At 26.5% G+C, this 26096-nt stretch overlaps 1 protein-coding gene and 1 long non-coding RNA gene across 3 annotated transcripts in view; both read right to left on the bottom strand.

Annotated features, from left to right (window-relative positions):
- The window catches only part of LOC124806705 (uncharacterized), a 92707-nt gene that overhangs the window by 38220 nt on the left and 28391 nt on the right, over positions 1-26096 (bottom strand). For both annotated transcript variants that reach the window (XM_065800742.1, XM_065800741.1), the window contains exons 6-14: positions 24577-24765; positions 18797-19030; positions 16569-16760; positions 4671-4808; positions 3616-3774; positions 2886-3044; positions 2734-2769; positions 2365-2544; positions 1804-1926 (exon numbers count right to left, since the gene is read on the bottom strand). In XM_065800742.1, coding sequence (XP_065656814.1) covers positions 1804-1926; positions 2365-2544; positions 2734-2769; positions 2886-3044; positions 3616-3774; positions 4671-4808; positions 16569-16760; positions 18797-19030; positions 24577-24765 — 1410 coding nt within the window. The remainder of the gene's footprint in view (positions 1-1803; positions 1927-2364; positions 2545-2733; positions 2770-2885; positions 3045-3615; positions 3775-4670; positions 4809-16568; positions 16761-18796; positions 19031-24576; positions 24766-26096) is intronic.
- Positions 12761-13361, bottom strand: LOC136082219 (uncharacterized). The gene is made up of 3 exons (XR_010639483.1): positions 13256-13361; positions 13078-13134; positions 12761-12899 (listed from the first exon to the last, which is right to left on the bottom strand). It is a non-coding gene; the product is annotated as an uncharacterized LOC136082219 (long non-coding RNA).

Raw genomic sequence — 26096 nt, 5'->3', positions numbered from 1 at the left:
GAATGTAAGTAAAAGCAATTTTATACGGTTTTAATTTGAAGTTTAAATGACTTTAAAATAAGCAAGCTTTGTAAACAATAAGTTCCTAGTTTGATCAACATCCCTAACAGTATAGCGCTCAGTTTGCTTCTTCACGCAGCGGTCTTGTTCGTCATGGTGTGTGTTTTGGAGTTAAAGAGTTAAAAGAAGGTTGTAGTTAATGAGAAAAAAAAAAAAGTTGAAGAAGAAGAAGAAATAGAAAAAGAATAAGAATAAAAAGAAATAGAAAAAGAAAAAGAAGTAGAAATAGAAAAAGAAGAAGAATAAGAAATAGAAAAGAAAGAAGAGGAAGAAGAAGAAGAAGACGAAGAAATAGAAGAAGAAAAATCAAATTTATTTACAATAAAAAACAAAAAGTATTTAAAAATCTCACATTCTTTTAGACAACATTTAGTGATTACAATTACAGATTTTTTAAAAAAATTTCATGTAGCATTAATTTTTTTAGAGGTAACAAAACTTGTCAATAACTCCTAGTGTCTATAAGTAACCTCTGCAATCATTTTGCGTCTGTTAATTGCTTGATTAACTCTGGATACCTGATGACCTTGCTAAACTTTTTCTATGTTACTAATTTAGTATCTCCTAAAGCAGCTTGAATTTGCGGTAGTTTGACCTTTTTTAATTTAGTTTAAATAATATTTTTTTGCTTAAATATCCTTTTATTTACTATTTTTCATAATTTATTTATTTTAATTTTCTAGAACAGCTCACTTTCTTCTTTAGTTTAGCTTATTTATTTGCTTCCTTTCGTTATGCTTGCCCTCATCAATCTGGAGACAAAATAACCTTCTCTACAACACTATTGACAAGAATACAATTTCTAGACTTACTAAAAGAAGACTTTCAAAGGTCTAAAATAACACCAACCAAAATTTAATATAACTTCAAATTTACTTTTGTAAATTCAAAGTAAAGTTTGTAATTAATATAAAAAAACGTATATGAATAAACTATGCTAGGTAAAAAAGATATCACTGCTTCTGCAGTGATACCTTTTTTACCTAGCAGTAGAATAGAATAAGGTTGTTGAACAGGAAACCTAAGGCTGTTATATTCAACTGCATATACTCAGTTTGATTTTTTATTCAATAAAATACTTTTTCATATTAAGTATTATATTTTATATTATATTTAAAATCAGTAAAACGTTTAAAAATTGTTTTGAACATTACTCATAGTAATGAGTTTATAAGATAGCTATTTCAGCCATATTGCACTAGAATTTGATGAAAAACGTCATTGCTGTATTATAGCTATGTAATAAATAATAAATTCGTTACGTTCAAATAATTTTTATTCAAAATATAATCAATTGTGTGTAAAACACTTTGTTAATTGGAGAAATAGTTTTAAATTTACAACTTAGCTACGCTGTCTCTATAAATATATTTTAATAATATATGACTTAATATATGTTTTCATTAAAAGTTTTAAATATCATACTATAATTAAGGTTTGCTATAAATTTCGTCATAACTCGCATAAGTTATAAGAATATTTAAGATATATTTATGACAAATCACTTTGAATTTTGAAGAATGTTTACAAACCGTAAACAAATAATTTTATTATATAGAAAAAAAAATATTTATTTACAAGAAAAGCAGAAAATTATAAGGCTTATTACGGGTAATTCAAAAAACTCTGCTTATAGCCATGGTAGGAATATTTCCACTAAACTATTATGAACTTCACTCTATCACACATAACTAAAAATTACAATTAAAAATTGTCAAAACTTTTTTTAAAATGTGCTGATACCTGGACAATTTACTTCAATGCAAGGTTCAGTTATTGTTGTCACATTGAAAACCATAATTAATGAACGCTTGGTTTTATAACCATTTCCGCAAGATACAGAGCATTCACTCCATGTTGACCATACTTAAAAAAAAATTTTTTTTTATTGCATATAAATAGAAACATTTTAATTCGTTGAGTATAATAAGTATCATGAACTTTCCAATTAATTGTAAGCTTGCTAGCTTTTCGATAAAAATCTTTCAAATTTTTTTTCAAATATTTAATGCATCTTTTACTTTAAAAAAAACATCAAGTAAATTTATTTTTAAAATATATTTTGTATAAAAAAAATTATTGTTATTTTAATGATATATTCTTATTTTGACAAAAAATAAGAATATATCATTATTGAAAATGATTATTTTTATCAACAAAAAGACAGATAAAAATAACATAAAATTGCGAACATATTTTTCTGAATAATTAAAAAACTTCAAAAAGCAACTTGTTATTTATGTTACATATAGATACATTTCATGTTTTTACATATAGTTTTACTCCACCTTTATAGCTACATACCTTCCACAATAATATTGGGACTACTAATTGTTGGTAAGTATACTGGTGTCGAAATAACAGAATTTAGAAGACTTGAAGTTATTAACAGACTTGAAGTTGGAAACAGTGTAGTTAAATTAAGTTTCAGTGAAGTGCAAATTGTTTTGGTGGGAAACAAAAATGGAGCTGTTGTAGAAAATTCTATTAAAATACAAATTGATTTTCAAATTGAGTCTGTCATTACAGTTTTAATATATATATATATATATATATATATATATATATATATATATATATATATATATATATATATATATATATATATATATATATATATATATATATATAGACTTCATACTTTAATGAATTTCTAAATAAAATAACTGCTACCTTTTAAACTCAAAGATGGAGTTGCTGTAGAAAAATCTATTTAAAAAAAACTGATTGTCAAATTGAGCATAGTTTATTAAATATATGTATATAAAACATTACAAAAATTATACAAATATAAAAAAGTAAACAAATAAAATTATACGACACACCTTCTGCAATACTGCTGCTAAAATCATTCGTCGGTGAAAACAGTGATTTAAAAACAACAGAATTTAGTAACCTTGGAGAAGAAACCAGTGAAGTTGAATCAAGTTCCAGTAAAGTTATTGCTGTTATTGCGGACAACGAAAATGGCTTTGTAGAAAATTCTATAAAAAAAAAGTTAAATTTTAGAATTAAATATGCTATTTTTACATTAAATAAATTAGACATGCATAAAGTCATAGAAAAAATATATCCTCAAAAATGTTAACAACAAAATCAAAATAAATAATTAACTGTTTTTTGAGGTTTATAAATATCTTAGAGAATAGATTGACTAGAACCTTGTAATCATGACATTTACATAACTGTAAACTTTGTATGAAACTAAATCAAACTTACGGCATGCTTTCAATTGTTTTTATTATATCAATAAATGTACTTTTGGATAATATTTTGTTATTCATTTTTTTTTAACTTAATGACTGCTTTTAAGTTTGATGTCAATTGTCAAAATTTCAATGTCAATCCAATAGAATTATATACCTGAAGTCAAATAATTAAAATATATCGGAGTTCTTTAACTATTGGACTAGAAGTCTTGAACTTTTAACGTATTTGGCGCTATTAAAATTTGCATCATATTGAAATCAAATTCAAATGTATGCATCAAGACGTTTAATTTCAGCGCATTTACATTTATTGATTATAATTTTATATATTTACTAGTGTATATACCTCCCAGAATAATACTGCTAAAATTTTTTGTTGATGAATATAGCGGTGTAAAAACATCAGAACTTTGTGGACTTGAAGATAGAACAAGTATAGTTGAATAAAATTCCAGTGAAGTTATCGCTGTTATTGTGGACGACAAAAATGGTGTTGCAGAAAATTCTAAAAAAAAAAGTTTACTTTTTGCATTTAAATGTATTATTACAGCTATAAATAGAATACATATGCATAAAATCATAATTGATATATGTATAATAGAAAAGTACAAACGCAAAATTTTAAGACCATATTTTTATTTAAATGGCAACTACACTAATGTGTTAGAAAATAGTATACATTTAAGTATGAGAGTAATGTATATTTATGAATTTATACATTTTACACTCGTACAACATATGGTCAGGGCCTATTTTTCTGAATTTTTTTTTATTAACAGTGAATTACTTTTTTCTTTCTTCTTTTTTTAGCGCTCTTTCGACATCTGCCGCTCAAAGTTCCTTTTGGTACATCCTCGTCTCGGCGGCCCTGCGTTTTGGTTCAACATTTTTTGTTCAACATACTTTTAGTTCTTTGTTATTGTATAAGGACTGGAATGATGAGAAATATTTTTTCTTGTAAAAATGTTTATGGGAGATCCCTTAGCTCTTCAAAAATACTTAATTTTTAAAACCTTGAAATATATTTGTTTCAAAATATTTGAAACTTTTTATAAAGTCTACTGCAACTTTTTACTCACAAAATAATACTCCGAAGCCCCTTTATAGTGTTTAAGTAGCTTGTTTACAAACTTTCTTCTGTAATTAGTTAAACATTTAAACAATTTAAACGATTATTAAGTATTTGTTTACTTATTTATTTATTATTCTTTCGATTTTTAAATCAAAAATGATCATTAAATTTTTTCAATTTTGAATCAATAATGCTTAAAAAATCATCTTGTTTTAATTTTTATTTTTTACTTTTTGCACAACAAACATTAAGGACGAGGAAAGACATAACTTTAATTTTGAAAAAACATAAATGCAAACCTAACTCCGACAAAGTAATTAAGTCTATACCATTACAAAAAATGTCGTTTGATATGGTAGCACTTTCTCCGCTGCAACTTAACCATTGATTGCTATTGCAACTGCGTGTTCTAGTTTTGATACAATTTTGATTAGAGGTTGACCACTCACTCCATCCTGACCAATTTACTATTGATAAAAAAAATCGATATAAAAATTCATAAAACTAATAAAAAGGTTGGTTTCAAGAACTTTTTCTTTCTTAAAACACCTGAAAATACTTACATTCTATGGTCACAGTGAACATTCTTTTTTTTAAGTAAAAAATAATAACATTAGAATAACTACTAACCAACATTTAAGCAGGTTTGGGAGATCAATACAAGCATCATTTTTAAAATAATAAGTAAATTAAATAAAAATGTCTCAATTTTTTAAACTAGTTTAATAATATTGTATCTTTTAAAGTGTAAATAAAAAACCCTTTTTTTACTCAATTAAGTTTAACTTTTTTTGATTGTTTTTTATTTATAAGCCTCACCACTCCAGCGTTTGCAAAAAAAATAACTTTGAAGCTTTGAATTAGAAGCAAGATCGTCCCGAAGAGATCTTAAAGGCAAGGCGATCCATCTGTTTTTTCCGAGTAAAGCCTAAAAGAAATTTTTGTCGACTAAGATCTGTAAAAAAAAAAAAAAAAAAAAAAAAAAGGTCTTTGTTTGCTAACGTTTGTCGAGTGCCAACCACATCTAATTTTGCCGACTGCAATGTCCAAATTTTCCGACTAATTAATTTTCTAGGGGGTTAGACACCCCTCTATCCTCCCCCCTTTCTCGGAACGTTTCTAATTATAAGGTCTTTGTGCTAACATTGAAGTATTTGACAAAAAAAAAAAAAAATGAAAAATAATATTTTATACATGTTACAACAAGTGCTCTAAGAATGGTTTAAATAAGGTTATGATTTATTTCACTGAAAATAGAGGAAAAAAAGCAGGCGAATGGCAGTTGTTTAAGCACTTGCTTTAGAATTTAAAGGTTTAAAATACGATACCAGAAACAGCCAAATTTATAATATTGGTAAGAAAGGCTCATAAACAAAGTTGCAAAGAGGTTTGAACTTTCAAGTTAAATGCTTTTTTGTAGTGCTCAATGAAGTGACCATAAAAACTATTGGAACCTGTTAATAAGCACATAAAAAAAAAAAAAAAGCGTAATAAAAATAATGATTCTGTCGGTAAATTCTTTTTTACGTTTAAAATTTTTTAATGTATAATAATTTTGTAAAATTATTGAGAAATAAAAAAAGGATTCTACTGGCCAGTTAAAAACATTTTAAAGTCTAAATGAATGGTATTAATAGTATTTTACATATAGTTTGCAGTGCATGAATATGCAGATTTACAGATATGTTGTTCAAAATGTCTGTTCCAGGATGTATTTGATTGTGCATATAGGTTGCAGATGTTCTAATAGCTGGAGAGTTTTATATTTGCTAATTGTTGAGTAAAACGGTAACCTACAAATTTATATAGGTATCAATGGATCAAACAGTTACAAATTTTTAACATCTTTAGATTAACTTATAGATTTGTGTCATCCACATTTTATACCTTGGATTAAAAAAATAAGAAAGTTTAGAACTTAATTTAATAAGGATAAATATTCAAGAAAACAAAAAGAAAATAGTAAACCATTGCTTTTTAGTCACTATGACCTATTAGAAAAATCAATGGATCATAGAAAACGTTTATAGAGAGTTTGTCACAGACGTTTGCAACCTAAAAATCTCACTAATCTAAAAATTATTTTATTACCCTGGGTTGAAAGTTTCACATAATATAAGTGCACCTCATTTTTGTAATAAAAGAAAACTAAGGTCATCGGATGTTTTTAATTAACAAACTGAATTAATCAAAAAGACATAAACAATTAACATGTTTACAAAGTAAGAACTTAGTTAATCACAGAAAGAAAATGTTATAAAAATGTCAAATTCAACTATGTAAATCTATGCATTTTATTTTCTAGATTTTTTACCTTTTGCTCGCCATTTTGATTTAGCATTTTGCTGTAACGAAGATTTGCTATTTTGATTTAGCATTTTGCTCTTAAAATAGAGCTAAGGTATATGGTAAATATAGCTGAGGTTATATTGGGTTGCAGAGGGCTCTTTAACTCATTCTTCAGCTGTTTTTTGAGTCTATATTCCCCCACTCGTTAGACTTAGTTCGACCCAGTTACCAATTTAATTTTTGGATTTTTTTAATTTTTTGGGCACCTGTTTTATTTATTTTTTAAAAGATGTTATTCATTTGTTTCAATTTCTTTTTGATTTGTTAAAGTGGTAGCCCATTTTGCATCATGGTGATCTGAAAATGTCATTGGTTTATGTTTAATGAATGTGAATTGTCGCATGTTTTTGCTTATGAATATTCTGCCTTGGCGAGAAAAAATTACATTCTTTGTAGATTTATACATGTATTCTTGGGCGTATGGGTTTAAAATGTGCCAAGTGCCCTTGATATTTAGCGTTTTTAATAAGAATTTAAAGCTATATGTTGACAATAACAACCTTCTTTTAATTTGTGGATAGCGGTCTAAAACTAAATCACATAAAACATAAGATATCATCCAAAACCAAATAAAAATGGCGAGCAACTATTTTAGTAATTATTTAAGTTTTCGTTTCTATTTTTTAGTTAAATTTTTCAATAAATTTTTATTATTAGACTTATTGATAAATTTACAAATTATTAAAATAATTGGTATTATTTATTAAAATAATTTTTAAATTTATCAATAAGTTTTTTTTTTGTTTTCATCTGTGCAACTTGAACCAGTTTTGGCATAAGCGTTAATTCTAATATTATTATTATAAATAGTGGTAATCGTTTTTCACGAAATTATAATTAAAGCGACCATCAGGGTCTTAAGAATGTTTAATTACTTTAAAGTTATAATTAGTTTTGTTAATTAGATTTAAAGTACCAAGTAGCAAGTGAGTAAAAGCGTCGATTATTTTAAAGTTTAACGAGATTTTCTACGCTCTGTAAATTTAGATGTGTGTCTTATAAAAGAATGAAATCATATTACATCTCAGTTGTCACATGAACCTTTTACAATTTTTTAGTAAACGTTTAATGTTCCGCCAGGGTTTGAATTAGTAAGGGAAACAAAGATTGTATTAGTAAAACATTTAAAAAACGTTCAAAATATTTTTAAACGTAACTTTTTTTATCCTTCAGTTGATTATTTTGTGAGACCTTTAAAAAAAGTTACAAAAACATATTTATATAGCTGCAAACAACGCAAGCTCATGCGCAACTAGACTTTTTTCTTAAACTTCATGTTTCTCTACCAACTTTTACAAATGTTTGCAAATTTTTTGCAAAGTAAAGTATACATTTATAAAGTATACATTTGCAAATGTTTGCAAAGTAAAGTATACATTTATAAATTTTATGATATTATTACAAAGATGGCCATACATAAATGATGTATATATGAACTTCTTCCAGAAAGATTAAAAAGTTATTGGATGCGACCTCTGCAATGTCAGTTATCTAATTGGTTATCTAATTTATCGCACCAAGCTTAACATTAAATTTACTTTTTTGGAATTGTGCTAGACTTTTGTTTTGATGATCCTAATACAAATCAAACTATGTTTACTATACGCAACTGGTTGTGACTTTGAATTTTATCATAATATCAATGAATATACTGTAAGCGCAGTGAAATTAGGTAAAAAAAAAGACTTTAACCCAAAAAAAATATAATAAAGCTCAATTTTGGTACTTGTATCTAGAAATATGTCTAGAGCTACCAAAAAAAAAGCCCCGTTGTATGGTCACGACAAAGTCTGTATTTTAGCATAATACGAAACACATAGGGCGGTACTTCAAGTTCAATAAAAATACACCTCCGATACATTGTTGAAAAGATTATAAAATGTTAATTAATAACTTTATTGGAAACGTATTTTAAAAATTAAATTCTTTTAAAGTTCATTTAAATAATCATCCCTATTGTATTACTTGTATTATAAGCTACTTTGAGTCTAGGCATTAAAATATAATGATGTATGCAGTTCAGCGCTATGCAGAACATTTTAATTAAGTTTAACAAATAGAATGATTGAGACATTTTAAATTAAATTAAATCATCGAATATCATGCTATCTAAATTTTTATTAACAACTTCAGCCGAGTTGTTACTCAACAAAGTAAAAACATCACAATTTTTATTAAAAAAATCATGTTCACCATAGAAATGCAATACTACATGCAGCATTTATTTAAAAAAGTTTTTTTGTACGTTTTCATTAATGCACTCTCTCCATGTCAACCACCATTAGAAGCCATTAACCACACGTTTCCCAAATGTACAGAGATTCGTTTCACATTAATTTTTTGAAAAACTTTCACATTTACAATGTATAACTAATATTAGATTTTAAGGCGCAATTTTTTCTTTAGTTGTGTCTGGATGAAGCATCACATTTTAATTTTTTATGCCTTTTTCTTTTAGTTTTATATTTAAGTTATTGTCAAGAAGCACTCAGTTAGTTATTTGCAAATACTCACGTAATCCATGGAAATATGCTGCTCTTTTTGTTGTTTCAATAGATGCTCCAGACATTTTAGTTATTGCATCGTGCACTGCAGCACGAAAGGTAAACTTGAAAACTAAAGATTTCTAACACTATCCTTAAACCTTCTCCCGATTGTTAAACCACCTTTAATTTTTATACTTCACATCAAAGTATGTTCTATAGTTAGATATGTTCATAATCCAGCCCAGAATTTATTGGATCTTCTTAAAGCACAAATTCCATCTATAAAAAAATTTCTAAAATCATTTGCATAATTTTTATGTCCAGTTGCTGCAAAAAGATTCAGCATTTTTTGTATAGAGTGAATATGCATTAGCCAGTTAAAAGTTCTTTCTTCATGATTATATTTTTTAACTATACTAATTTATTCAACATACTGAACCCACCATTGAAATAGCCTTGATTTTTCTTTTTTATTTCTATATATTCATTGATGGAATTTTCCAGAAACTTGTAGTTTTCACATTCAAGGAACATAATAAGTTCGTTGTTATCAATAGACTTAAAATAAGCTTTTTGGTAGTTATTTTCAAATTCAAAATAGTTTATTTCATAAACAACAACTATACTATAGCACTTTGTACAATGCACCGTGATTTAAAAAGTGTGCTCTAAGGGCTCTAGATGCCGCTTCTCCTAAGATAATATGAGCTACACTATTCGCATCATAAATTTCTAAAAAGAGGTCATCATTCCGAAAACCTGCCATGAATCTTCCAATACAACAAAAAAACTCATAAGCAAATGAAATACACCAAGTCTGCAAACTAAATTTAAATCTTGATCTTTGACGATACCAGTTGCTTTCAATCATCATGGATAAATATAAGTTAAAGACAATGTATGAACTCCATTTTTCCTTGATAAGTTTGTTAAAAAGAGAAGCGTAGAATATATACATGTTTCACTCGTTAGGTTCGGATCCATAATTAGAAAAAATGTTTTTGTTGCTTTTTCATGCTACAAATAAATCTAAAATTGAAATTAACCCAATGCCGTGAAAGGCACATTTTCCGATAAGAGTCTTTATATTCTGATCAACATTACTGGAAACATATTACCTAAAGATACTTTATTAGGAAAGTTGTTTGCATAACCAGTTTTGTTTTCCATTGCAGATTGCTTGAATAGTAATACCTAGTCTGATCAAATAGAAAAACGAAACATCGATAGATAATCAATAAACCATTTTGAAGCTAACGTTTTCTCTATTTCAACTCTTATCTAAAAAGATATAGAAGCAATTTTTGATTTTGGTCTACATACTTGTGCAAAATGTTGCCCAACTGTAACTACTTTTAGATCTGAAGATATGGTTTGACCTATAAATAAAAGAAAGCTCTAGTTCTTTTCCGTACTTAACATTTCCAACTTATTTAGTAAAGAGTTCTCATTTTTCTTAGCAAAATAGTTCTTTTATATTGCTTTTTATAGTTTTTGCTGCGGTCAAAGCAATCTAAATGGGCTTATTAAATGACTGATGTTTTTAATTCGTTGAGGAAAAGTGAAGCGATCCCTTAAAGCAAATAACGTTTAATTTACCGGGACGTTCTCTAAAATATAAATGTTCCTTTTAACATTCTTTAAAATTTTTATATTTAAAGACGTGAATATGTGGCAGAGTTTGCAACCACTTAACTCTGACATTTTATGATGAACTTTCGATAATGTATAAGGTTCTCCATTGGCTTCTTCTTCCAGCCCCTTATATAATCATTCTACCTCTTTTGTTTTCACTTGACTTTTTTTAAAATAAGAACAGTCATTCCACAATTTATTTGGTATACTTCTTTTTCTTCTACAAAGTTGTTGCAGCCCTCCAATCTTCATTAAATTTCTTCTCCTCATATATCATTCCGTTGGAGACGTCAACTTATTAAATGATCTTTCAAACGGTAATGTATTGACTTAAGCAACAGTAGAGTCTTTTATTTCAGCTTTCTTGTTACATAGAAAATAATCGTACTTCTAATTGAAATATGCATCATTTGATGATTGTAACCGTAATCGCAACACGCATTGTTTGATGATATAGTGAGATAATTGTATGGCAACAAATTTTTTTACAACTATGATTTATGATTAACTAATACATTTCCGATGCGTTTAATATTCAGTGCCTTGAGGTTACTGAAAAAAACTTTTTCAAAATACATATTCAAAAACCTCATTTTGGTTTTGATTTTTATTTTAATAATTTATTAGTTAATCTATTACCATCGTATATATAATTCTATATATAGAATTGTAAATATGCCATGGTTTTATTTTTTAGTTAAAAATGCTAAATAGCATTTTCAATTTTTATTAAAGCTGATGTTATAATATTATAACATCAGCTTTAAAAAAAATTGTTTAAATAAATAAAAATTAATAGTATTTCAATTTAATGTAATACTAAATATTTTTTAGAAATAAGTTTAAATACAAGTTAACCAGTGCAAGTCATTTAATTCTTTATCTTTACTTATTGTTCACTAAAGATGTGAGTTTGTTAGTTCGCACAGTTACCAAGGAATCTCCTAAAACATTATCTTGACATATAATACGCATCTCATGCATACATTCTCCATTCTTGCAGCATATTTAAGTGAAAATTTATAATAAAAATGATGGTATACAAACAATTTCAGCTATATTTAAATTTACAAATTACTTTTCGATAAACACACTAGAATACTTTATTGCAATGCAATCAAGTTTTATCAATTTGTATAAATTCGCTATATAAAGATACAGACTTTTCCCCAAGTTAATTCAAAAGTAATTTTTTTTTAAAATAATGTTGCTTATATAATTTTTATAGAGAATTTAATTACCTTTCCGATGATGTATATTAAAAAGTTGTTTTTGACAAAACCAATTTTTTCCCTACCCAGTAAACACGCAAACGTCTATTAAACGTCAAAACAACGTTTTGACAAAACGTTCAGATTTGGTCGATTATCTGTTTAGAATAAAATCCAGATTAACGTTTAGAAAAAACGTCCATAAAACGTCTATATTCAAACGTATTTTAGACGTCTATTGTAGAATTATTATACGTATATAAAGCTTTAGATTCAACTTTTAGATCTTGTCTAATAGTTTCTTTGATTTAGTTAACATAATTTCAATTTATTAAAGTTTTAAAACTAAAATAAATTAAGAATTCGATATAACTTTTTAACTTTATATAAGTAAAAGGAGCTATGTTGGTCTTGTTATTTATAAATAAGATATAGTTATAACAGGACTTATTTTTTATAATTTTAAAATTTTTTTTTTACTATTCTAATATGTTTATAAACTTTTATACTATACTACTTATACTATACTTTTATTTTATAAAACTATTTACAAAGTTATAAACATATATAAAACTTATTAATATAGCCGAGAGTTAGAGAAAAAATGTTTGTGCACTATACTTTTTTATGTTTCCATAATTGAAAAAAATTAAATGATCAAGCTTTTTGCAGTAAAAATTAAAAAAAAAAATTATAAAACTAATAAAATCATAAACAAATATTTTGGATCGCTGTTTTCTATGGTTTATGCATTATTAAAAATCTTTCTAGAACACCGTCTACCACTTGTTCATCATTCATCTGTTTGTGCAACATCGTCTTCTATATTCGTATCCTGATCGTCTGATTTCGTAACCAGATTTGTAACCGCAAAAAGCTTGGGTAGAATAGTTTGCATTTTAAATGTAAACTCATAAATTAAATTTGGAATTACACAGAACAAATTTATATATAGAGAATATATGAATGGAAGTTTCCGAAATTTTCTGTACCATCCATCATTTGACTTTAAAAGATTAGTAACGTCACGACATAAAATATGCAATGGTTTTTACCTGCTCTGTTTCGCCAATTTTCTTTAGCAGATGTAACTAAATTAAGCTAAAATGCATCTAAAATAAAAGAATAAAAATATACTTATTAAACCTTTTGATTATTGCAAAGATGAATACCTACGGTTACACAATCATACTAGCGTTTACAAAATGAATTTAAACTGTTTATAAAACTTACAAAAAAAGTTCTTGCAGCAGGACTTTCATAACGAGAGACCAGCAACTCATATTTTTTAACTGTGTCAATGTCGCCATCAATAATTTCTAAAATATTTGAGTCCATTGATTTGTTGGGATTTAGGAAGGTAGATTTTCGCGATAAGAGCTATTTAACTTCCATGAATTAAAATAGCGCATCCGACACTCGTTTATTATCTATTTATCAGTCGTTTTGCTTTCAGTTGTTGTAAGGAAGCTAATCTTTAAAACGCATTTAAGTCTAATTTAATTACTTAGCCAATAAAAAAAGTTTTTATAGGTTTTTTACTTCGCTTTAATTATGCCTATTTTAACCGCGTGACTTAAACTGTTATGTGAGTCTTCTGACCAATGGCTATATTACTATACTATAATATAATAAACGTTTATTAAACGTCAATCAAATGTTTAAAATAACGACTTGTATTATTCAATTTTGCAAGCGTTCGATAGGCGTTTATTAAACGTATATATTAAAAGATTTAAAGTGTAGATTTTAAATCCATAAATGTTTACGTTTAGTTAAGGTCGATTTAAGGTTTACAATATTGATTAATGTAAGTCGATATTTTAAACGTCAGATCGACGTTTAGTAAACGTATATATAAAAAAGTTTCAAATATACATTTGAAATCAAGCGTCAATTTTTAGTCAGTAAAAGATTGCTAAACGTTTTATCCATTTTTCGACCAATTTCGACTTAATATTGACCTAAATATTCTGAACTAATCTGTGTTTACTGGGTATGTGCCCTGTTTTATGCCCAAATAAGAAGTTTACCTTAATCTAAATTACAGGGCATTTTTTTTGATAATTCTTGAAATGATTTTGGATCTTTACAACAACCTTTGCCTATATTCTATTTTTTACGGATTTTTTCTTATTTCCACTGTTCTATGTCGCATCATACCTATAGACCGTTCCAATGGTCATTTACAAAAATCAAAGTTTTAGCATACTTTTGAAAACTTTTTAAAGCATGTTTGAGTACGTCATGGAACTTGGAACTAAATTAATTTAATGTATTTGGTGGAAATAAAAGCTAGTCTTTTAATTTGTTACTTTTCCAGCCTAATTATGTCAAAAATCAGGTAAGAAAAGTCATTAACCAAGACAGACAAGGATGATGGTTTTTTACCAGTACTTGTATCCATTTCATATATTTCCTTGAAATCAAATTTTGTTTTGTTTTCAGGCTTATAGTAGCCAGAGTTAACAAACTCATCAAATACTTCTAAAGAGATATTTTGATGAAATGAGAAGATGTTGAGGCTAAAAAAGTGCGACGTTTCATTGAATATACTGGAGGAAGAACAAGAATATGTGTTGTTAAAGCATCCTTAGAATCAGATGAAGATATTCGTCAACTATTTTTAAAGTAAACAAAGACGTTAAATTGAACACTTTTGCTTACTGGAAAAAAATCAGAAAACAAAATGAAATCGGGTTTATGATATCTCGCAAGTAATTTACGGTGCGGCGATCTCCAGTGAAAATGTGGAACGTGATTTCTCTGGATTTGCTTAGGTCTATAGCCATATACGTACTCTCATTTCAAATATTTTTTTAAACTCTAAAATGATGATAAAAAACTAATCTGGATTTAATTAATAAAATAAAATTTGTCAAAAAACTCAGCATTTCGCTTTTTTTTTATTTAAACTATTGTTTTTTACGCGGTATTTAATTTGCCATAAAATCTTTTGAGATTTCATTTTTCATTACGGAAACGTTTGAGGATCAACTATAAACTAAAAACAACTGAAAATGAAATAAAAACTGAATTTTTTTTTTGTTATTAACAATCAAAAGAATGATTCTGAAATTAATCATACTTATGAAATTCACTTTTAGTAGTAAAAATTAAGTAATAAGGGAAATCGCCACTACGGCAGCTCTAAAACTATTCAATGATACATCGTTGAAAAGAGCAGAAAAAGAGCTTTATGAAACAACTGATGTTTGTTTGTAGGGTTTAAAATAAAATTGTTATGAAGCATAAGTGATTGCAAAAAAGCAGCAAGTGTGTTAAGCTGTTTCATTTTACTCGTTAAATTAGGCTGACATGCGTAATAAATTTGTTAGATTGATTTTTTCTTCAAGAATATGAAACAGAAAACATGTATGACATGAAACTATGACCTTATATATCAACAGAAAATAACTTAGATATAAAATTATTCTAAAATACGTCGATAGAAAACATGTATTATATATTTCATGAAAGCAGAAAATAATTCAGACAATATTAAATTAAAATGTGTCAATAGAAAATATGCCTTACACATTTTTTGTCAGCAGACAAATAATTCAGACATAAAATTATGTCGAAATACTTAGAGAGAAAGTATGTGAGACTTATTACGTTAGCAGAAAATAGTTCAGACATAAAATTATGTCAAAATACGTCAATACAAAATATGTAGAACACATTTTTTGTCATCAGAAAAAAAATCAGACGTAATATTGTTTATAAAAATAATTTTTAGAAGTAATTTAATTAATTTTAGCTAGTAATTACCTAGTGTCTATGAAGACCTAATTCTAACTAAAATGAAAAAACATACTGATAAGCTGTTCTGCATTGAATTTTTAAAAAACGTCTATTATCAAAGCCACAAGTTATTAAAATTGTCTTTAAGAATGTTGAAATACTTTGTTAGAAACCATTGAGAGAAGAATCAGATGATAGCAAAATTTTTATTACATTTAATGTTATCGTTTTTTATTAAATCGTTTAAATCGTTTTTTATTAAATCGTTTATTGTTATCGTTTATAGTATCGTTTATTATTAAATCGATTAAATCGTTTTTATTATATTGTTTGTAAAGTTTTAATAAATATCGGCGCTTTATACTTTTAGAATAAAATTATCTGGACTTACGTAGTTTTCCAGATTTGTCTTAAATTAGTACGGATAAGCCAGAAAAAAAATACATTTAACTGCTTTTTCATAAAATAAGGATATTTATCTTTTAAATATAAAAAGAGAAACAAAAAGTCAATGTCTTGTAAAAAAATCAATTTAAATGATTTTTTTACAGAATTTTGAATGCTTTTTTATCATAAGCTTATTTTCTCAAATAATTTAACTACTTCATTTAAATATCATCTTAAAATCTTTATTGATTCATTAAAATATTATTGAACAAAAATTTATTTAAATTAACGTCCTACTTAAAGTCGCTCTTTTTGTACGTAAAACGTACTTCTCCCGACGCTTTATTGCAAGGCATGATTCGTTAAGTAAAACATATTTGTTGTTTTATTTACAAATGTCAATATAACTTACCAACTTTAGCTTTGCAAATAAAACCTAGTGTAGCTTGACAAATATAGTCAATCCAACCATTGTATTTTGCTGCCGCGCAAGCCTCGTTTTTATCATTTTCATTATTCGGTTCGCCAGAAATCCAATTAGTAAAGTTTGAAGTTGTATTATCAGACCATGAAAAATTTCTAATCATCGGGTAACTGTTGAGACCTATATATATAAATATCTAGGTTCAGTAACTAAATATTTGTAATATAATGATTAGTAATGTGATTCATAAGACCGTCGGATTCAAATTCTCCTCACTTCTAGTATTTTTGTTTGTTTGTCTTTGTTTTCAAGCATATTTAGCTTGCATCAATGTATTTCAACTAAAAAACAAATCTGAATTCAGACTGAAGAATTAATTATAAAGTTTTTAAAAATTATGAAAGACTAAATATAGTTCTACAAACTAATTTTGGTCTTTTTTTTTTATACAATTATGTAATGATAAGGAAACATTCTTAAAGAGAAAGACACGGAATGGTAAATGTGCCTGATTTAAAACAGTCAGTTTGTGTAGTAAGTAAGGTAAATGTTAAAAATAGTTTACAAAAACAAAAAATATATTATTAAAATAAAAGAGTAAACTTGGACTAAGTAACAAGAAGAGTTAATTGTATGCTTTGATTTAATTTATTCTAATTGTAAATAAAATATCGTGCATAACTTTAATAAAAAACATTTTTTAAAGGTTATTAATTGTATATTAACTTAAGAACTTTGTTATTCAAGATTCTTATTTCACTGTTAGGCAATAAATTTCATTTTAAACAGTGGTGAACATATTTTTGTGATGGAGTTAACAAAAACAAATGATAATAAATATTTTTAATTTTTCAAACATAATAATTAATGTCAAGTCACATTACGAATTTATAACCGTATACTGTTCTTTAGAACAATATACTTATGATGATAATATTACCACATAAATTGAGTCTAAACATAAAACAGATCAAGATAATTTTATTTGAAAATTTGAAACTGTAACAGAAAAAGATACTTCTAAACTTATTCTTATTATTTTTACGGAACAAGGTTTGGATTCTCACTTAAGTATGGTATTTGTATTAATTGATTGAGGTCAAGAACTTTTTAAAGCAGTTTTTACGGTTTAGACAAGACCAATAAAAATAATGAGACTAATTGACAGCGAAATATTAAAGTATTTTAATTTTGCTTGTTGAAATTTTTTTTGAACACAATCAAAGTCTGCAGAGAATCATGAGTAGATTAAATATAGATGATGTTACATATCACCTTGCATTTGATTTAAAATGTTGTTACAGCGTCTCAGATTTATCTTCTTATCCCGGAAAATATGCCTGGTTTTGGTCTGAAAGTAAATAGACCTTTAAAACTCCAAGAACATTTGGTAGACTATCAATCTTTGCCCTCCGTTTACAAAATTGTTTAAAGAATATTATATCTAACTTCGAGGTAATCACGGTTTAGACTTTGATGGAAACACTTCGACAAAACCTTTGGAAAAAGTAACTATTTATCAAATAAATTTTATATCTATCGTTCACTCTCTCAAAAACTTGGGACAATTAACGAGTGTACAATCAGACAAGAATTAGACAACAGACTTTCTTCACTTGTTGAAGAGTTCAAAATGTCAATTCATTTAAATGCAAGTGTTAAATGGAAAGAACAAATAGTTGCTTTCCATATTTTCCTATTTGCGAAATTTAATTGTTGCTCTCTAGGATCAATATGCTAAACTGAGTGAAGAGCCCAAAAAATTGAAATCTACTTTTGCCACAGTTTCGTTGATAAGATGTAAATATTATCATATATAAGTTGTTGTGTAAATGTTTCTTGTTACATTTATTGCATTTTCATTCTTATTATTACTATAAAGGTCTTTGACCTGTTAAAAGTTTAAATACTAGTTTAAAAATGTAGAAAGTATAACTATAACTTTAGGGAGAAAAATGAAATATATTGATTTAAAAGCTGTTTTTTATGGATTATTATAATCATGTGGGGTAGCTTATCACTTTAAGGAGGTAAACAGGGTTATAAAAAAATAAATTCTGGTGAGCTTTTGATCTACTTTAGATTTCTTTAATAAACAAAATATTTTAGCTGCATTCGTCTTAATATGAAAAAAGTTAAAGGTGGGAGAAAGTGAATCTGGCCGTCCTTATGGCATAAAGTGATAAAACAATAAAAACGAAAATAAAAATTGTTACCTATCCAGTAGTGCATGATATCAGTAACATTTTTGGCCAAATTTATAAAATAAATTGACTGAAGTTGCTCAACAATAAATGAGTTTTCTACTTGATCTGTAACACTTAACAAATCTCCATATTGACGACATAATAAGAGAGAGCCATACCAGTTTTTTACACTGTCGCTATAGAAAAGATAACAGTGACTTCCATTTTTTAACCCACCATAACTGCAATTATCATTACTAACGTCTAAATGTTGTATTTATAGGTTAAAGTTTCTTAATAAATAGTGTCAAAAAAGTAAAAACTTGCTATCAATCATCGTAAAGATATGTAATAAAACGCATTTTTTTAACGAACTTATATATATATATATATATATATATATATATATATATATATATATATATATATATATATATATATATATATATATATATATATATATATATATATATATATATATATATATATATATATATATATATATATATATTAAATTTAAAAAAAAAGTTTCTTTGCCTTGAAAAGAAACTTTTTTTTTTAATTTTCGTTTTAAAAAAGTTAGTTACAAGTTTATCGCAGTGTACAAAAAAGAAACAAACCAATTAAGATTATTGAAAAAAAAAGTTTAAAAAAATATATTTAAAGGTCACAAACTTATCGCGATTAGTATATCTAGAACATTATCAAAAATACGTAAAAAAGAAAAATGAAATATTATTATTTAATTAATAATAAAGGCTTTGATATTTTGTTCAAATTAACCACGTTGACATAAATTTAGTAGGGTTCAGAACGCTTCTCTCGATCAAGATTTGTGAAATATTTCGAAATTTTGATGTGTTTCATTTTAAATTTTTTGAATGACGAAAATACACGATTTCTTGATTCTAAATCGCTTTAAATTGCAGTAAGAAACACTTACAAAAGTTTATATCGATTTATTATATGTTGCTCGAACCAAAAGAAACATATAAGTAATGAAAAACTCGTAAAAAGTAGATAATTATGCAAAAATAATTTCAGACATTTGATTCAGATAATATAAATTTTTCGTTTCCGTTAAAGTGTCTGCGCAGACGGCGCCGACGTCTGCGCAGATATGCGCATATTTTGTCTGCGCAGATCTGCGCAGACACATTTTCCGAACCCTAAAATTTAGTATAAAAATAATAAAAAATCTAAAACACCCCTGCTTCATTTACTGATTTTTTACGCGAATCAGTCTTTTTCGTTGTTTTAATGAGTCATGGGCCTCTTTTCAATCATCTTTATTCTTTCTTTGTCTATTTTGGCACAGTACTTATAGCAAATGAATCTGTGTAACCCTTAAACTATTAAATATGTCAAATGTACCAAAAATACAGTCACTAAATCAAATTCCGGCTGAAGCAACTTTTATTTGTAAAGTGGGGTGGAAGGAAAACCTATTTATGACAACGCCTCAAAATAATAACATTAATATACTTATTTGAGTATTGAGCTTCGCCTTGAAAACATCTGCTAAGAAATTAAATCAAGGAAAATGGGTTTACATTTATACCAAATGATAATTTGTATTCCAGGTTTTTCTTTCCAAGTTTTTGTGGTATTTGTTTTATCAAACTGATATTTGCACTAAAAGTCATTAATATGAGGACAGAAATAGTGCCACGTTTCTAAACACAAAGCATTTTAGCAGTGAAACAAATCCGCTTCTATTCTTTTCTTCATTTAATAAACTTTTAAACCAGTACCTTTATAAATTACAATATCATAAAACCTTTGAATTTATTTAGTTAACAAATCAGTTAGTCGACTTTTACCTCCTAATGTTTTAGCATCTGCAAGTTCGGTCTCGTCGACCAATTTCAATTTTCGCAGTCTATTTGCAACTCATTTTTACTCATGTTTTTGTCCAAAAACTAGTTGGTGATAGACTTCAATAAATAAAATCTGAAAATTGCAAAAATCAAACCTAAAAACTAAAATTTGTAGAAAGGCATTCTAAATTTTCAACAAAAAAACCTGAGCAGAGAGTAGAAATCCGCATTTGCAATGTAACTTTTAAATGTAATCTTTCCTTTGTGCAAAAACTAGTTGGTGATAGACTTCAATAAATAAAATCTGAAAATTGCAAATATCAAACCTAAAAACTAAAATTTGTAGAAAGGCATTCTAAATTTTCAACAAAAAAACCTGAGCAGAGAGAAGAAATCCGCATTTGCAATTTAACCTTTAAATGTAATCTTTCGTCCATAGATTTAATAGGAACTTTCATAAATACACCAGAAATCCTTGACATTAATAAAATAGATATGGGTTTTGAAATATTTAATAAGGCTCTTTATTGCTATATTTTCTTGATTACCTTGATATTATGCATTGCATATTTTTGAAAGAACGCGACATTCAATACATTTCCTTGAGTCGCATTCCTTGATGTCAATAACAGTGACAACACCGTTATATGAGGAATGAGCCCATTTATTGCCAAGTTTCATTACATAAAATAACAACATCAGCTACTGCACTAAAATCAAAATCAATTTTTTGCATTTAATGCTAAGATATCAAAATTTATTTTTTGCATTTTTCATTTTCACAAGCAAGTATTTTGTGTATGCTATAGATTTTACTTGAAATGACATTATATTTTCTTATGTTCATTAGAAGGGGTAAGTTCATAGACCACAAATTTTTTCTAAATTAGGTTGACTTTTTTCTACCTCTCTTTTTGTATCATCATATAATAACATTCCTGGAATTATTATGGCATTGTAGCCAGGGGAAAATTCGAACCGAAGCAATTTTCAGGTGTTTTTGATTAGGATGATCATCCTGGTAGGTACGGGTGGAGTGCAATTTTTATTTTGGTGGATCCAGACTCTAGTAAGGAAGGAGGAGAGTTGCAATTTTTAGAATTAAATCATAAAAATTTTTTTTTTTTTTGGTGCAGCACTAAAAAACACCTAACTTCTAACTTCTAATGGAGGTAGTCGTTGGTGAAAAAAAATTTTAACCTCATTACAAAATTTGCTATTTTAAAGCACTTTTAAAATCATCTGCTATAATGATTTATATATATATATTTGGAATGTTTACCTTTAAGATTATGTAGTTTTAGAAAAACCAATTTTCTTGATTTTTTTAGGATAAGACAGCTTTTAGAATGTCATATCTGAACTAAAAAATAGTATGAGCAAACGAAAAGCAGCAGAATAAAGTGTTACACATCATACTATATTTTAAAGCTGCTGGAAAAGAGATGCAAATGTATATAACAAAAATTATAACTTTAAAATTAATATGTATATACAAAAACGATAACTTGTTTCTTTAAACAGAAAAAAGTTATTATCAATGCTCTCAGGTATATATATTATAGTCAAGGAAATTGAAACTAAGCACCAGACTCATTTCATTGACCCTCACCCTTTAAAGTATGAGATTAGATCGAACCAGTACTCCTGAAACGAAGAAGATATGGAAAAAGAATTGTGATCCCGAAAAATTTTTTAGAAGTATCTTTTTTTTTATTAAAATAGAAGTCTTTTTTTTTTTAGATATAAAAGTCTTTTTTTTTTTATAAATAGAAGTAGATTTGCATACTTCAACTGAGATATACTTCTTTAAAAGTAAGTTACGACAAAAATGTTTTATTTTTAGAAATATTAATGAATCGAGTGTTGCAAACAAATATTTTTGCAATGACGGAAGAGGAACCTTTTATCTTGAGAAAAAATGTGATTCAACTATTTTACTTGTTAATTTTGAAACTTAAAACTCGTGTTGAAAACGTATTTCATTTCAAAAATATTACAACTGGTTTTACATAAATTGTTTCTGTTAATAATTGTTATTAATAATGTTGCAATAACTTGTATTAATACTGTTGCAATAACTGTTATTATTAATGTTGCAATAACTGATATTAATAATATTGCAGTAATTGTTACAATTAATGTTGCAATAAGTGCTAGTAATAATGTTGCACAATTCTGATTAGAATTAAACATCAAAACCTTGAGACTAAAAACAAATTATCTCCTTATTTTAAAAATTTAATCAAAAAAGAATTACAATATTTTCTATGCAACCAATACACAACCCTTTGACACTCTACAAAAAGTTCAAAGTTTTAAAAGGTAAAATAAAAACAAATTTGCCAGAAATCTCATTACTTATATTGTTACTTTAGGCAGCAATGGATTACACATAAAATTACATTTATTTCAATTATTTTAATGCTAAGAATCAAATTTTTTTTTACTTTAATGCGTTTTTTGGAAAGTGAATGGAGATAAAACGGAATCATTTTTATTATTTAGAAAATTGATTAAACGTATCTTTCTAATACCAGCCACAAACCCTACAAGAAAGAGAGTAATTAATGCAATCCGATGAAGCAAAATTTGGTTATGAAGCACTATCAGCCAAATACGGCCAAATGCAGCCAAATACGAGTTGGTGTTTTCTGTTAAATATACACGCAAACAACTTAACATAATATTTATAGCTAATGACTTTTGCGGTTTTTTCGAAGAACAGAAAATTTGACTAAACTTTTGACTGTTTTAACAACAAATCTTGAACTTGTTTTTCAAAGCAAGAGTTTATTTACTATTTTTTAATTTCTTTTTTTACTTCTACATTTAAAAATATGACTTTTTAGGACCAAATTTTACTTCATGTTTTAATAAAAAAATTTTAAATAGAAAACTTAGCGCAGGAGACTCTAAGAAATAAGTTAAAGGATAACTTACTACCAGCAGTGTAAGTTACCTTTAGAGTATACTGAAGACTTCTTAAGTTATGTTATTTATTTAAGTACATGGATAAAATGATTCACAGATCTCCCAAATAAAGGTTTTAATCTCTATATTTTAAAGTTTATTACTTTTCATCAGAAAAGGACTTTAATGTGAGCAAAGCAGCAACGAATACAAGATATTTGATTTTTAAAAAAAAAGATCAAAGACTCCCTAAAAAAGCACTTTACTGCTACGTACATATAGTATAGGTTTTACTATAGTATGTTAAAATTATTTATTGATTGTGTCTCTACTCTTTATAAGCCCCACTCCGCTAGTTTTAATAAGTTGTCCACGCCCATTCAAAACTATCATATTGCATGCTGTTATTAAAGTTATCAAATGCTACCTGGATTTTGACTTATTTTTTGCAAATAAATGCTTTTATTTTTACAACTTTATTATACCAGAAATCGAATAGGAGAAGTTATTGAAAAAACTAACTGTTCCTAATTGGCTCAAAATAACTTAATCTAAAAATCTTGGACCTACTTTTCTCAATATTAAAGTTCTTCGTCAGATTATTATGTGCACTGCAGCAAACTTCTTTTAAGCTTTATTACTTTTTTTTATTTTATTTTGAGTTTTGTAACAAATGTACCAATATGAGAAAAGTAAAATGTAGATAAAACTGTGTGTGGTAATAAAAATAATGTTCAATCTTGACTTTTAAATGAATTTTATATGTATATACTTAGAAAAATGTCGAGATTTCTTATTCCAGATCACAAAAATATTTATCAGATTAGGTAATGAGCTTTTGTTGCATAACACATAATGCACATGTTAATACTAAAATGTGAAAAAAAGGTTTATATTAACAATTTTATTTAATGAAAAGTATTCTCGAACCATGTTCAAATGCTTAATTGGAGCTTTAGTTTTACAAATTCCTTCTGTTAAGTGAAAAAAACTTACTTGTTACTTTGTACTCTGTTTAACAAAGGTTATGTAAAGTAGATATATATGTTAAACATTGGTGAATGAAAATATTTTTACCTATTTTATATTTACAAATACATCCAAATTTTGCGTCACAAGGACAGTCATTCCAACCATGTTTTGCTGCTTCCACACAAGCCTCATTTGTATATAGCCAGTTGTTTGGTTCGCCAGGATTCCAATAAGAAAACTGTGAAATTGTATTATCAGACCAAGCAAATTTATTTACTGATGAAATGTTAAGACCTTTAAAAATAATTGAAGAAGATAAACACTATTATATAAATATATATACTTATATAATATAATAGATATAATTATAAACGTTTTGTTATAAATATTAAATGTATATATTTATATATATATATATATATATATATATATATATATATATAAATATATATATAATATATATAAATATATATGTATATAAATATATATATATATAAATATATATATATATATATATAAATATATATATATATATATATATATATATTTATATATATATATACATATGTATATATATATATATATATATATATATATATATATATATATATATATATATATATATATATATGTATATATATATATATAAATATATATGTATATAAATATATATATATATAATATATATATATATATATATATATATAAATATATATATATATATATATATATATATATATATATATATATATATATATATTTATATATATATATATATATGTATATATATATATATATATATATATATATATATATATATATATATATATATATATATATATATATATATATATATATATATATATATATATATATATATATAGTATTGTGCAAATTAGTTCGGACAGTGGTTGAAATAACACAATTATTTGCCACATTGAAGTTTTATTCAAAAAAAAACATGCCAATGGTACAAAATATGATATAATTAGTAGGAGTTATGACCTCCTTTTGCTTTTACAAGCATTTGAAACACGATTTGGCATAGATTCGACCAAAGTTGAACACATTTTAGTCACTTGCTCATCATGATACCAGGTCCTAGTTACAGCACTAATTAGCTTTGCAATTGTCGAACAGTCTTCTTTCAGGAATCTTTGTTTGATTATAGCCCATAAGTTTTCAATGGGATTGATGTCTGGAGAATTTCCAGGCCAGTCTAAAATCTCCAGTCCACTTTCTTCAAAGAATGTGCGCATTTTACGTGAAGTATGGTATGGTGCGTGATCCTGCTGAAAAATGCCATCTCTATCAGGAAAGTCCCTTGTCATACTAGGAAGCAAATGAGTCTCCAAAATAGCCTTGTAATTATCACTATTCATCATTCCCTCTACGTTAATGAGTCGTCCAAGGCCTTTAGCACTAAACTACCCCAAAACATCTTCTTAGGAGAATGTTTGGGTGCTTGTTGAATATGTCCTGACCAAAGCGGTTCACCTTTGCTTCGTCTCACAAACTTTGACCTGTAGCCATGGACTTCAAAATGCGAATCGTCGGAGAATACTACTTTTTTCCAGTCGTCTGCTGTCCATTGAGAATACCTACGTGCCCATTGAAGTCGTTTT

This window comes from Hydra vulgaris, chromosome 07 (assembly GCF_038396675.1).
Source record: "Hydra vulgaris chromosome 07, alternate assembly HydraT2T_AEP".
Classification (NCBI taxonomy): Eukaryota; Metazoa; Cnidaria; class Hydrozoa; order Anthoathecata; family Hydridae; genus Hydra; species Hydra vulgaris.
This window is presented reverse-complemented; position numbering and strand designations above follow the sequence as displayed.